The sequence below is a fragment of the Periophthalmus magnuspinnatus genome, chromosome 12 (genome assembly GCF_009829125.3).
Source record: "Periophthalmus magnuspinnatus isolate fPerMag1 chromosome 12, fPerMag1.2.pri, whole genome shotgun sequence".
Lineage (NCBI taxonomy): Eukaryota > Metazoa > Chordata > Actinopteri > Gobiiformes > Gobiidae > Periophthalmus > Periophthalmus magnuspinnatus.
Genome location: NC_047137.1, coordinates 18045316 through 18061424, shown reverse-complemented (window position 1 = coordinate 18061424; position 16109 = coordinate 18045316). Strand labels below are relative to the sequence as shown.

The window sequence follows — 16109 nt, the reverse complement described above, 5'->3', positions numbered from 1 at the left end:
TACACCAACACTAATGCACCATCACTACTACATCATTACACTGTCACTACTACACCGTCACCACTTCACCATCCCTACTGCACCATCACTACACCGTCACTACTACACCATGAATACACCGTCACTACTACACCATTACTACACCATGAATACACCGTCACTACTACACCATGAATACACTGTCACTACTACACCATGAATACACTGTCACTACTACACCATGAATACACCGTCACTACTACACCATGAATACATCGTTACTACTGCAACATCACAACTACAGTATCACTTCTATACCATCACTACACCGTCATTACACCGTCATTACACCGTCACCTGACGTGTGTGAGGAAGGCTACATAAAGTGAAACACATAAAGCAGGTAAACAAACTGTCTCTGAACATCTGCTCCGCCCGGTGCAGGTGGAGGTGTGAGTGGAGGTGTGAGTGGAGGTGTGAGTGGAGCTGTTAGCATCATCGTGACCTGTGAACGGCGTAGCACATTTGAATGCAGCGTTAGCGTGTTATTTTTGCACTGAACTGATGTTTCTAGCTGTGTCCAAGTCGACAGCGAGCGCCGAGTGTTTTTCACGGTGAGAATCTCGTCACGATTCAGCAGCAGGTGAGAAACACGGAACATTTAGAAACAGGAAAGTAGAATTATGTGAACTTACATCTGTGTCGTTTGGCTGAGGGATCGAGAGAAGAGAAAAAAAGACATATTTAGTCGACCATTTTAAGTCATAAAATATCAAACAACATTTTTTCAGTTTGTGACTTGAATCGGCTGAAAATGTTAATTAAAGCCGTACTGTGCAACATTTGATACATAACATAACTAATACATAAATAAGACTAAAATACATTCATTTACTTGATTTCAGATGTTTAAAATACTAAAAAAATACTTTAAAAAACACATGTCTTTGCTCTGAACAAGGTAAAAACAAAGTCTTTATTCTACAAATCCTACAAACGTGTTTTTATTTTTTACAAAGAACCAAAGTCTGGAACATAAAAAGGAGACAAAATGGCCGCTCTTGGAGTAGCAGTAGTATTCACAGTAGTAGTTGTATAAATATTTACATACAGTAACAGTGTGTTTCATAGTGGTCTGTTTAGTAGCAGGATTAGTAGAAGTATCGGTAATAGTAGTATCATCATAGTAGGGAGTATTATAAGCTGATGATGTCATCAAATAGAGCCATCCACAATAAAATATCAACAAATACCCGGGTGGAGAGTCACAGGTGAAGCAGAACATGGAGAACTCCACCAATCAGAACTGGAGTAGTAGAAGTAATAGGAGTAGTAGCAAAACTGTAGTGGTTTAATAGTAGTAGTAGCAGTAGTACAGGCAGCAATTACTATGAGTAGTAGTAGTTGTAGCAGAAGAAGAAGCAGTGGTAGCAGCAGCAGTAGTAGTAGCAGTAGTAGTCTTAAATAGTAAAAGCAGTAGCAGCATCAAGTATAGTAGTAGTAATAGTAGTAGTAGCAGTATTAGCAGCATTAGTAGTATTTTTCCTCCTCTGACCTCCAACATTTTGCTGTCCCTAAACCTCCGGCCTCACTGTTAGTAATAGTTGTATTTGAAATGTTCCAGTAGTAGTGGTAGTAGTAGTAGTAGTAGTAGTAGTAGTAGTAGTAGTAACAGTAGTAGTAGTAGTTGCAGCAGTAGTCTTATAATAACAGCAGACTTTGTTTTCCTCTCTTCTCTGTTCATCAGTCCACGTTCCCTAAACCTCTGGCGTCTCTGTTAATAGTTCTGACCCTGCGATACCCTGATCCCGCCCTCCTCTGCATCGTGAGCCCTGATCCCGCCCTCCTCTACGTCCTGAGCCCTGATCCCGCCCTCCTCTGCGTCCTGAGCCCTGATCCCGCCCTCCTCAGCGTCGTGAGCCCTGATCCCGCCCTCCTCGGCGTCCTGAGCCCTGATCTCGCACACGGAGCCGCCGCTGTGGACCATATATCTCTGAAAACCCGCTGTGCCTTACAGAGCGTGTCCCGTGGTGAATGGGACCATCTGTCATGCTTTTCCTGCCTATTACGGCCAAGTGTCAGTCTTTTTCTATGGCTCCCCATCACTGCCTTTTCCCATAATGCACCACGATCTGTTTGGACCGGCAGCTCTATAATGTTTTGCCATTTTTGTACGGGAAAAATATCATGGTTGGATGAAAGGCTAAACGTTTCGGAAACTAATTTGTACTTTTTTATTACAAAGCTTGTGGCTGGTTAGCGGCTGAGCTAATGAACTTTTAAAGGTCAGGAAACAGCTCCGTGATATTTAATTTTTAATAATTTGAGGAGGGCTGGGAGCTGTGACTCATGCAGCCCCCTTGGCCCCGCGGCTACTGCTGGTTTTTAATATAAACCAGTGGATCAGTTGCGCACGTAAGAGAGGATTCCCCTGTTGGTACTTTTGCATCAACACTTCCTGAGGGTATGATGCTAACTATAGGCACTGCTCCATCTGCAGCTGTTACTCAAGAACGAGTTTAATCTGAGTTTTATTTTAACGCAACTGACCAGAACGAACTGACTTAGCTGAACTACAACACGTGAGCTGATCTGTGCTGTTAAACAAGTCCCTCTCATATAACATTACAGTTACAAGCTAGTTAGCATTAGCATTAGCATTAGCCAACCGTTTTTCAGCTACTCTCACCTGAAAATGTTGTTGTTTAAAATCCACTTTGTGTTTTTTTGCTACTGTGTTTTGTTCTTGTTTGCTAATGTGTGCGCCATGGAAACTGCTGAACATTCCTCCATTGACACATGTGCAGAACACCCCCAGCCTGACGTCACTGCAGAGTATGAATTAGTGAAGATGTCAGACTCAGACAGACCGAAAGAGACATTTTTTTCCTGTTTGAAAACACTGTATTTCACCTCAAGCAAAGTTCATTCAAATGTTGAACCTCATCATTTCTCACGGTGGGTGAAGTGTCTTGCCCAAGGACACAACAACAGCGTTCATCTGTGGGAGCTGGAATCGCACCTCCAACTCTTTCTCTAAATTAACAATCCGGCTCTTTGAACACATCTGTAAGTTTATCCACACGTTCACAAGCAGCTGGATGTTGGCCCTGAGCGTAGACTGTTTATATAAATGGACAGAGCTAACGTGCTAGCCGCCGCGCTACAAACAGGAAGTGATCATGAGCGCACTTCCTGTGTCTCCTCTCTCTGTCCCTGCTGCTGTCAGACTCGTCATTTTGGTCTTAAATGTTCGTATTAACCCTCTACATGATCCTGGGATTCCTTTTTGAGTTTTTTTGTTTTGTTTTGTGAGTTATTTTGAGTTTTTTTATTTATTTATTTTTAAGTTATTTTTATTATTATTTTTTTGTTATTTTGAAGTTTTTTTTGTTTATTTTATCTATTTTTTGTTATTTTTATTTATGTATTTATTAATTTTTTCTTAGTTTTATTTATTTTTTGTTATTTTGAGTTTATTTTTTGTTTTGTTTTTTAAAACTGTGTCTCCTCTTTTTTTTTTTTTAGTTATTTTGAGTTTATTTATAATTTTTTGATGTATTTTCTTCATTTTTGAGCTATTTTGAATTTATTTTTTTATTTTCTTGAGTTATTTTGAGTTATTTTATTTATTTATTTATTTTTAAACTGTCCCCCCTCTCTCTGTCTCTGCTGCTTCAGACTCATTCTGGTCTTAAATGTTCGTATTAACCCTCTACATGATCCTGGGGTTTTTATTTCACTATTGTGTCTGTAAATCAAGATCTGAACATTAATAACAGACAAATCAGGTCCTTCTTTCCTCGAGGTCGCTCCTGTTAGCGTTAGCAACAGGAATTCTGCTCCAGATTAGCCGCTATAACTGTTAGCCTGGACGAGCTTCACTTGGAGTTGAAGCTGAGGTGAAGTCACACTCACTCAGTCTATGACCCTGAGACGGACACAGGGCGGTGCGTAAACATCTATTTATCTTGTTCTGAGTCCTGATTGGCTCCTCACACACACACACACACACACACACACACACTCACGTTTAACAGCACATTTAACAGTGAAAACACCTGTCACACACACTAACACCTCCTCGGGCTTTATGTTCTCCATTTCACTACCTCAGGGTTTTATCGCCGCTGCAAACACACACTCACGCGTTTTCAGTGTTACGATTATTGTGAGAAGGAACATCAGGGTTTTGAAGATCATTCACGATTCATCAACATCATCGTCAAACACACAGATGAGCGGCGTCCTTGTGTTTTTATTTCACTCCGCTAGCGTTAGCAACCGGTTTGATGGACAGAGCTGTGTGAACGATAAACAAATATAACACGTTTCTTACTTTCGTCCAAAGGTACAAAAGGTTCCAACAGCCGACGTTTCTCGTAATCACAGGCGACATTTTGGTCATTTTGGTCAAGGCCACGTTTCTTCTCAGTGGCCTCTTTCACACAGGAGCACAAGACACACACTCAGGGAGGATTTAAAACGCTGGTGTGATCTCAGTTCGTTAGACTCGTCGCCCTTTACTCAACTGTACAATAAAGATTCACAGAACGATTCCCGTGCAAAAAACAAAACTCAAGATGACAAAAAACACACAAAAAAAAACTTAAAAACTAATCTCAAAACAACTCAAAATAAAAACCCCAGGATCATGTAGAGGGTTAATACGAACATTTAAGACCAAAATGAGTCTGAAGCAGCAGAGACAGAGAGAGGAGACAGGAAGTGCGCCCATGCTCACTTCCTGTTTGGATCTAGCAGGTTAGCTATGTCCATCCATCCATCCATTTTCTTCCGCTTATCCGGGGCCGGGTCGCGGGGGCAGCAGTCTAAGCAGGGACTCCCAGACTTCCCTCACCCCGGACACGTCCTCCAGCTCCTCCGGTGGGACCCCAAGGCGTTCCCAGGCCAGAGAGACATAGTCCCTCCAGCGTGTCCTGGGTCCATTTATATAAACAGTCTATGGTTGTGGCTAATGGGAGAGAGAGTGTATTTATATGAATGCTTTTAAAGGCTTTTATAAGGACAGAAAATCCATTAATCACAATAAAAACGAATGTGCTTAATCACATTTGTGTTTGTATTTAGCACTTTTAATGTTTTTCATAGAACGCCTGATTTTACATAATTATTGTGCCCATTAACACGACTGTCTGCTCATTAGCCTCAGTCCATTAGCATGATTAGCATTAGGTGCATTTGTACATGTTTTATATAAACACACACACACACACACACCCCCCCCACACACACACACACACACACACACACACACACACACACAGTGTGTGGAGCTTTATTAATCACACTCTCATTTTTCACTCATGGATTCAATCTTTCATTCATGATTTCTGAAGTGTGCATGTGTTTTTCTCCCCAGAGGCACTTAAAATAGAAAATAACACACACACACACACACACACCCCAACACCCCCCCCCCCCCACACACCCCCCCACACACACACACCCCAACACACACCCCCACACACACCCCACGCACCCCCACACACACACACTCTCTGATGCGTGTTGGCCTAAGCACCAGCCCCATGAAATAAGGATGCCAGGGAAAACATGACAAGAAGATAAGATGATTATGTAAGCTGTCCACAGGGAGGGAGAGAGGGAGGGAGGGAGAGAGGGAGGGAGAAACAGGGAGGGAGGGAGGGGGAGAGAGAGGGAGGGAGGGAGGGGGAGAGAGAGGGAGAGAGGGGAGACAGAGGGAGGGAGAGAGGGAGGAACAGGGAGGGAGGGAGGGAGGGAGGGAGGGGCAGAGGGAGAGAGGGGAGACAGAGGGAGAAACAAGGAAGGAGAGGAGAGGGAGATGGAGGTAAAGACAGGGAGAGAGGGAGGAGAGAGAGAGGGGGGAGGAGGGCAGGTAAATGAAGGGAGAGGGAGGGACGGAGAGCGAGAGGGGAGGGAAAGAGAGGAAGAGGGGACAGAGAGGGAGAAAGACAGAGAGAGAAGGAGAGAGCGAGAGAGCACATGGAGGAGATGGTTTTAGGACACGGAAGAAATGAAGCATAATTTCCCCTCATGTTTAAAGATGATATTTTAAGATTTAAAATTTTTATTTTTTATGTTTTATATATATATACACACACACACACACACACACACACACACACACACATATATATATATATATATATATATATATATATATATACACACACACACACACACCCACACACCCCCACACACACCCACACATATATATATATATATATATATATATATATATATATATATATATATATATATATATATATATATATATATAAAACAGGAGCAGAAGGTGCGTGGTTATCCTGTTGCTGTTGTTATGGCAGCTCTGTGCTTATAAACTCATCATGGAGAGTCAGGATGTTCTGCATAAGGTCAGTGAGGAAGAACTCTGGACACTGCACTCTGTTTTTGTTTTTTAAAGACGATAAAACGCAGACACCGCGTCTTTAACGTGTCGTGTGTTTTATAATAAACTTCAGCTCCACTTGAATCATGAAGAAATAAAATTAAAATGTGTTTGTTGATCTAATAAAGCCCAGATTACAGGAAATCACATCTGCTTTGTGTTTCCTGAGATATGGTCTCCAGTCTCTGCTTTTCAAAAATACAATGATTCAAACTGCTGTCTGTCTCCAGCGCTCAAAACGTGACGTTCCACCTTGTGATGTCATCAAGTGGTAGTTTTCAAGTGAACTCCTCCTTTTACCTTTAGTTCAGTCAAGATAAGAGACAACTCCAGGACTGAAATGATCCAAATGATTCTATAAATGAAGGTGTGTGGAGTTTAAAAACACAGTGGAGCACTTCCTGTATCACCACATGATGACATCACAAGGTGGAACAGAGTGTTTTCAGTTTGAGAGAAGAACTCAGCCTAAATCTGCAGGAACAAAACCCGACTCCAGGTCTGTGTGTGACGAGGAAACGACATTAGGTTGGTTTAGTCCTGGTTTAGTCCTGGTTTAGTCCTGGTTTAGTCCTGGTTTAGTCCTGGTTTAGTCCTGGTTTAGTCCTGGTTTAGTCCTGGTTTGTCATTTGATATTCAGTAAAGGTTCATTTCTGCGACTGACTTTTTCAGTATCGATTCCTGCTCAAACGAGTATCTAACTCCGATACTCGTCTTAGTATCGATTATCATCTGATTCCCGATTCTTCTGACGGCTCTCTTCTCTACAGAACAAACAGTGAATAAGTGAATAACACGGCGAATCAGAAACAACGCTAATGACTGCGAGAGCGATGAATGTGGAGTAGTAGTACGGTGGCCCAGATGGCTCACACATATGGGCCCCGTCACCCGCACACACACACACACACACACACACACAAACACACACACACACACACACACACACAAACACAAACACAAACACACCAACACACACACACACAAACACACACAAACACACCCCAACACACACAAACATTGGCAGAGTGTAGCGCCGCTCTCACACCTCCTGAAGCTAACAGACACCGCAGCAGACGACACATGTGGGGGCGCGGACGCATTAGGCTAGCTAGCAGCGGCGTCGCTAATGCTCTTTTAACTGCTGTCATTAGCGGCGAGATGGAGGGCCGCGCTCATCCCCGTTATGGCGACCGTGCGATGCCGCGTTAAGCTCGTTTACAATGAGGAGGGGGGTGGATTAGGGGGGACGTCATCGTATTTGGGAGTGAAAACGCGGCTAACATGCTAACTGATGCTAATACTATACCGATGCTACTGCAGATATTTATTTTAAAAGTGTGTATTTTATTCACACATTACTGTCCAAAAATGGAACAGTGTGAGGTCTGTATTTCCCGTCTACAGGAGGAGGTGTGGTTCATTCTTATTTTGTTGTCATTTTAGTTTTTTTCAGTTCTATTTAAGTTTATTTCTATGGCAACTTGGCGTCTGTCGGATAAACACAGAAGATCCGGTTCCCACAAAGAGCCGAAAGAGCCGTCGCTCACAGACGTCGCCGGTGACGGCTCAGACCGGAGCGACGGGCTGATGTACGGCGTGTGTTTTTGGAGCGCACGCCGGGACAGAACGCCATAGATCTGACGGCGAAGTGCTCGGATTAAATGGCGTGATTGAAAACAAATGAGCCGAAACGAAAGCGATAAGTCATTTTATTATGTCGTCACGAGATAAAGAGATGGAACGAGGGAACGAGAGAACGAGAGAACGAGAGAACGAGGAGGAACGTGACCCAAACAAAACTCTGGACTGGCAGAATTTACAGTTATTTGGTCAAGGTATTTGGGATTATTTGAAATTAATATCATGTTTTTCATGACGCTCTAAGCCAGAGGTGGACAAACGTTTTGACGCTCAGTTTATTCAAAAATTAGACAGAGGGGCGGGGCCAGGATATATATACATAAATATTACATTAGAGATTTGAGATCTTCATCGTTCCACACGGCGAGTTCTGCGTGACAAAACACCCGCCGTCGTGCTGAGGCTTTCTAGCTTTTGCCAGTTTGATGCCAGCAAAAATCTTGCCTTGGTTCTTGACTCTTGACTCTTGCTGAGTCTGTAAATTGGCCGCCAGCCTCTGAGCCGTAGCCGCCCGTTCCTCACCCGTTGACGTCTCGCTAGCGTAGTTGTCGTGCTTCGTGGCAAAGTGACGGCTGATATTGTACTCTCTGAGGCACAGCCTTTGATCGGACTTTAGTGAAAAACGTTTTGTTGTCCAGTCCGTATTAAACACTCACTGTCCACTTTTCTTTTCTGCGCCATAATCTCATTTTTGCAGAAACGCTGATCAGAGAATAACAGAGTAACACACAAGGTCGATGTAGCTGAAGTGCGCCATCTCATGGGGAAACATTGTCATTACAGGAGAAAGATAAATTGAACGAGCTTTACCATCACATATTTTAATATCATTTGATCATGTTCGGCCCCATTTCTAAACCCAAAGGGCCGTGTGTGGCCCCTGGGTCATAGTTTGCCCATGTCTGCTCTAAGAGCTAAAAGCATCAAAAATCAGATACTAATCAATACTAAAACTAGTATCAAAACTAGATACTCATTTGAGCAGGTATTGATACTAAAAAAGTCACAGGACAGAAATGAACCTGAACTGAATCTGTTTAGAATGAACTAGAGCTGCATCAGAACAAGTATAAGAAACACGGACCAAACCAGGACTAAACCAGGACTAAACCAGGACCAAACCAGGACTAAACCAGGACTAAACCAGGACTAAACCAGGACTAAACCAGGACTAAGACTTTATTATCATTGTGGTATCGGGATCAGTATCAAGTATTGAGTCTATTTCTTAGTCTTGATATCGAGTTTGAAACAATAGTATAATTACAGCTCTACTTTACTTCACATTATTCACACTCTGTGGTTATAAACTCTCGTAGCCACAGCTGCCCTGGGACAGACTGACAGAAGAGCTGCCAATCTGCTCCATCAGCCCCTCTGACCACCACATTAACCTTCATATCTCCTGTGGTAGAACTTAAAATACTCACATGGAAATAAATATCTCACAGATTTAGCTAATGTGAAATAAACAAACATGAATGAAACTGACTACAAAAATAAAAGTCCTTTATTGTTACACATGGGACTTTTATTTTGGTAATCGTTTCATTCCAGCCTCGTGTGACATATTTAAGATTTAAGAGGATGGTCTTGTGTTTTAATGATGTTTCTAGCTGTTTTTTTTTACGCTTAAAGACGCTGATGCACTCACCCCGCTCATGTTAATGCAAATATGATAGTGTGATGCCTTACCTGAGCTGCTATGGCCCAAAACCGAGCCTCAAGAGAATCTAACGTCATCTGAACGCCCACAGCTGCGGAGACACAAAACACTCGCATCAGTCCAGTGACAACATGATCTTAGGTTCTTACTTCAAATAAACTGGTTTTATATTTATTTACAGGGCCGTCGACAGAAAACTGGGGCCCCGGGGCAAAACGACGCACATGGGCCCCCGACAAATGAACAGGAAGAAATGGGCCGTTAAATCTGGGCCATTAACATCCAGGGGCCCAACAGGCGCCTTTGTCCCTACGTCGAGTTGTTATTGCTTTTGCCCAGCATGTCCCACAGTATGGCATTAAGCTCATCTATCGCCACGGCCCCCCCAGGTCAAGATACAGGTTAGATCTATGGAGAGGCAACCCCGCTCACTGTTAAAACGCATGTATTTTTGAGCAGTAAAATCAATTAAAATTCAATAAACGCGAGATAAAGACGTTTAATGCCGTACTGATGAACATTCCAGACAAAGCAGTGACATCTCCATGGAAACAAGAAAAGAAAAATAAAAAAAAGAAAGAAAAGAAAATTAAAAAACATAAAAAGACATTGAAAAAATAATGGTTAAAGGTGTTTTCTGATGCTCGTCTCCATGGAGATGTTATTGCTTTTGTCCAGAAGGTCCCACAGTATGGCATTAAGCTTCTCTATCGCCACGGCTCCAACAGGTCAAGATACATGTTAGATCTATGGAGAGGCAACCCACACTAATGGTAAGAACGCAGGTTTTTCAGTGGATTTTTGAGCAAGAAAACCAACCAAAAATTCAATAAATGTAAGATTCAAGATGGAGGGACAGTTTGAGATGCACAGACCCACAGGTTGTCGGTGCGATTCCAACTCTCACAGATGAATGCTGTCGTTGTGTCCTTGGGCAAGACACTTAACCCATCTGCCCCCAGTGTCTGCGTGACCCATTTTACCATTTTAATGCCACACTGTTGAACATTCCAGACAAAGTAATGAATGACGTCTCCATGGAAACACACAGGCGGTGAATAAATCTGAGCAGAAAAGTTATAAAATGCACCTAATAAAATAAAATAAAATCAATAAATAAATAATAAAATGAAATAAATAAATAATAAAATGAAATAAATAAATAAATAAATAAATAAATAAATAAATAAATAAATAAATAAATAAATAAATTAAAATAAATAAATAAATAAATTAAAATAAAATAAAATAAAATAAAATAAAATAAAATAAAATAAAATAAAATAAAATAAAATAAAATAAATAAAAATAAAAATAAAATAATATAAATTAAATAAATAAATAAAATCAAATACAATAAAAAAGTACAATAAAAGATCTGAAAAATCTAAAGTAAATGAAAAGTCCTGGTCCAGTCTAAAGTGTGTGTGGTATAAACGGATGAAGCGCTGAAGCAAACAGTTACACAACTATTCTAAATGTGTTTATGAAGCTGCAGCAGATTCATCTCAGGTCTGTGTGAAGTTTGTGCGGACGACAGAATTCATCAGGACGAGTGCTCCGTGTCATGTTATTTATTTCCTCGTGAACACTTTTCTTGCCCCATTGGCGTTTTGGGCGTTTTATCTGCACTCAGAAATATTAAACTGACTCCACATAAATATATTACATCAGCTTTATTCTGTTTAATAAATGTATTTAATATTGATCCAACACATCAGTCAAACACGGTCAGCTTCAGTTTAGCACAAAGTGTTTAAAATGTGACAAAAAGAGATTTATGTCGAGTAAGATCAGCGAAAAGCAGACTCTAAATGAGAATAAAACCAGAATAAAACAGGACTAAACCAGGACTAAAACAGGACTAAACCAGGACTGAACCAGGACTAAACCAGGACTGAACCAGGAGTAAACCAGGACTCAACCAGAACTAAACCAGGACTAAACCAGGACTAAACCAGGAGTAAACCAGGACTAAACCAGGACTAAACCAGGACTAAACCAGGATTAAACCAGGACTAAACCAGGACTAAACCAGGTCTAAACCAGGACTAAACCAGGACTAAACCAGGAGTAAACCAGGACTAAACCAGGACTAAACCAGGACTAAACCAGGACTGAACCAGGACTGAACCAGGTCTAAACCAGGACTAAACCAGGACTAAACCAGGACTAAACCAGGACTAAACCAAGACTAAGCCAGGACTAAACCAGGACTAAACCAGGACCAGTCCAAGTCTTTTTAATGACGTCTCTCTGTTTGTTTTCATTCATTCATTTCAAATCGCTCACTTACACATCATAATCTGATGTTTTATCTTATTGTGTTTGGAACGTCCCATGTTCTAATAAAAACACAGATATAAAACAAATCAATCGATGACATTAATATAAAATCATAAAGTCGACGTCCAAATCACAGGAGGTAAATAGTCACTGCCTCTTTTGCGTAAACCACATCCTTCTGTATTTTCTCTCCGTCTGTTTAAACCCGGCGTTCGATAAAACACTTTTACAAGTTTAATTCTCCTAATGTGATGTAAAACCGACGAGAACTTTAAAATATGGACGGGTTTGTTTGTTCACTTACACAAAGCTCATACATTCATAAACCAGAGCAAACGGACCGAGTAGTAGTAGTTACTCAGTACTACATACTTCATCCTCGGAGCGTTTGAGTCCCGGCCGCAGACACCGGAGCGGACGGTTCAAAACGCCACGACGGATTTATGTTTCACTCACAAAACAACACGTTATACACTCATAAAGCAAACGGTGAAACTCAGCACCTCGAGGCAGGAGACAAACGACGCTCGTCCGGGCTAGCAGTAATAGCGGCTAATGTGGAGCAGAGTGTCCGCCGCGAGTATCATAGCAACCAAAGAGCCAATCAGGAGCGAGGCTGTTGAAGGTAACGCTCTTTCTCGCCCGCACCACCGGTTTGACAGAGAGCGAGTGCTTAGCAACGCTGTCAATCAAACCTGTTGCTAACGCTAGAGGCAAAGGAGGCGCATGATTTGTCTGTTTTTAATGTTCATATCTTGATTTACAGACACAATAGTGAAATAAAAACCTCAGGATCATGTAGAGGGTTAATCTGAACATTTAAGACCAGAATGAGTCTGAAGCAGCAGAGACAGAGAGAGGACACAGATTTCAAAATAACAAAAAAATAAATAAAGAAAATAAACTAAAACCAAAACCCAACAACCTCAAAATAAATAAATAAATAAAAATAATAATAATAATAAAAAATAAAAATAACTAAAAAAAACAAACCATCAAAATGACAAAATAAAAAAATAAAAAAATAATAGTAATCTCAAAATAACTAAAAAAAAAAAAAAAAATGAACCCCAGGATCATGTAGAGGGTTAATATGAACATTTAAGACCAAAATGAGTCTGACAGCAGCAGTTATGGAGAGAGGGGACACAGCTTTAAATAAAAAAAAAAACAACAACAAAAAAAAACAACAAAAAACAAATAAAAAAAAAATCAAATTAACTAAAAAATAAAAAATAAATTAATTAAAAAAAACCTCAAAATAACAAAAAGAAAATTATGAAAATAAACTAAAAAACAACAACCTCAAAATAACAAAAACAATTAAAATAAAACTAACTAAAAGAAAAAAAAGAAAGAAAAAAAAGCTTAAAAAAAACCCCAAAACTTAAAAAATAAACTCCAAATACCTCAAAAAAATGAACCCCAGGATCATGTGTTAAAACGAACATTTAAGACCAATTCATTTTTATTCCAGACTCATGGTCCATTTTTAAAAACAGACGAGGACAGAAACAAAACAAACAGTGACAAAAGAAACAGTGACATTCATGTTTTAAGAGTCGCTGCAGTGTCTGAGGCGGCTGCACTGAATCTTATGTTTGTGACTGACTTTATTATTTCATTTTCTGACTTATTCAGCTGCAAATAAAACTGTACATTAAAGTTCTTTGTGCTTCAGTCGTGTTTACAGAGAGAGGGTTTTTCAATAGAAAGTGAACTGGAGCCAGAATCGATGGAGCAGGAAGTGCACCATGATCACTTCCTGTTTGGAACACGTCGGCGGCGGCTAGCGGGTTAGCTACGTCCATTTATATAAACAGTCTTTTTTTGCACCAAATCACAATTTTACTTCATGTTGAAAAGTATTTTTTTAAATGAACGACGCTCTTTTGTTGACTCTTCTCAATATAACACATTTATCAGTTTTAAGAGATCCTGATGTGATGTGACGCTGAAGCGAGCTCTGAAATACAGGCTGCAGGTTTGGTTAAAGTGGGAATTTCCAGTTGAAGTAGCCATGACAGTTTTGTGTTTTCACTTACGTAACAATATATTATAGATTCATAAACCAAACAGTTACTAAAAATGGACTCTGAGGTTTAAGTCATGTTTTAATATTGTTTCCTCCTCAAAAACAGACCTGGAGTTCAGGAATCTGAATCTGACACACACACACAACTGATACTCTCACACACACACATGTTATCGTTGCAGTGTTTTCGGATAAAGATGGACTGAGCTCTGCCGACACGGAATAACAAACATCTAAATCTATATAAACATAAAACATAAACACTGACAACAAAACAAACTAAACAAATCTGGTCTGAACAACTCACACTCAACTTATTCAAATGAATCTTTTGAATTTTAACCATTTTAATTCACAATAAAAGAAATATTCAATTCTGTAACTGGACAAACGTTTTAGAGTTTTTATTATTATTATTATTATTATTATTATTATTATTATTATTATTATTATTATTAGAGTTGTGTTTCTTCAGTTGTGGTCAGATCACTGCTGGACACTGCCTTATATCTATTAGCATACTGGTTATTAGCATACTGGCTAGCACTACTGTTTTCTTTGTTTAGATTTAGGTCTGAGGATGTAACGTGTTTTCTGGACGATGAGTCGCTCTGGAGTAGAAGTCGCACCAGCCAAAAAATATATAATAATGAAAAAAAAAAAAAAAAATTGCTGTGGAGTATAAGTCGCACCAGTTAAGAAATGCATAATAACACAAAAAAAAACAAAAAAAACAAACAAACATATAAAAGTCACTCTGGAGTATAAGTCGCACCATCCAAAAAATATAATAATGAAGAAAAAAAAAAGTATATATATATATATATATATATATATATATATATATATATATATATATATATATATATATATATATATATATAAGTTGCTCTGGAGTATAAGTCGCACCAGCCAAAAAATGCAAAATAACGAAGAAAAAAAAAAAATTGCTGTGGAGTATAAGTCGCACCAGCTAAGAAATGCATAATAACAAAAAAATAAATTAAAAAAAACAAAAAACATATATAAGTCGCACTTTTGGGGAAATTTATTTTACAAAATCCGAGACCAAGAGCAGACATTTTATCTTTAAAGTCAACGAAACTATGAACAAAGTGACACTGAAACTCTGCAAAAATGTCAGTTCTAAATTGCAGATAATGTCCTTAAACGTTTCTTTTCTGCGGCTCGTACCTGGACGTCTCTACACAGACTTTTCTAACTCAAATAATCGTCTTTCTGCCGTGTTTTTGTTGAAGTGGATAAATATGGATTGGCCTCTGCCCACGTGAAATAAAATAAATCTATATAAAGCTAAAATATAAGCTTGGAAATGCGAGCGTGTCGGCTGCAGCGTCGGCTTTGGGCTGTGTCGGCGTTTGCAGATTTGGAGGTTCACGCTGAGGGTTATTACATCATTCTCCAGTGCGAGCGACACACGCGGACTCGTCATATTAGCGTCGAGGATTAAGCCGTTTTCTGGGTGTATTTTAGGCGGAGAGGCGGCGTCCTGCAGTAGTTCGTTCTGGCTGAAAATATCAACACACTGTTCAATTTACATCATTTTGAACGACAAAGGTTAAATCTGACACGTCGATACTGGTCCCGTGACGATTTTATTTATTTTCCGCTCAATTATTCAGCCGTAGCTCCAGTGCTGGACATTTGTATTGGTCTAAAATGGTTTGTCGTGCGGATCAATAAGTCGCCGATGCCGCTGTTTTCAATCTGATTAGAAAACATTTTATCTGCAAACTTAAAAAACGAGTCGTGTGAGTCACCGAACGAGGAGCTGAGAGTGTCCTCGTCACGCACAGACCTGGAGTTCTTCTCTCAAACTGAAAACACTCTGTTCCACCTTGTGATGTCATCATGTGGTGATACAGGAAGTGCTCCACTGTGTTTTTAAACTCCACACACCTTCATTTATAGAATCATTTGTTTCATTTCAGTCCTGGAGTTGTCGCTTATCTCGACTGAACTAAAAACAAAAGGAGCTGCAAAACTACCACTTGATGACATCACAAGGTGGAACGTCGCGTGTTACAGACTAATAATAAAGTGCGACTCCAGTTCTGTTT

At 40.0% G+C, this 16109-nt stretch overlaps 1 protein-coding gene across 1 annotated transcript in view; it reads right to left on the bottom strand.

Moving 5' to 3' along the window:
• The window catches only part of cacna2d4a (calcium channel, voltage-dependent, alpha 2/delta subunit 4a), a 163108-nt gene that overhangs the window by 15232 nt on the left and 131767 nt on the right, over positions 1-16109 (bottom strand). Inside the window, exons 28-29 of the mRNA XM_033976016.2 lie at positions 9737-9798; positions 675-689 (exon numbers count right to left, since the gene is read on the bottom strand). Of these exons, the coding sequence (XP_033831907.1) occupies positions 675-689; positions 9737-9798 (77 nt within the window). The remainder of the gene's footprint in view (positions 1-674; positions 690-9736; positions 9799-16109) is intronic.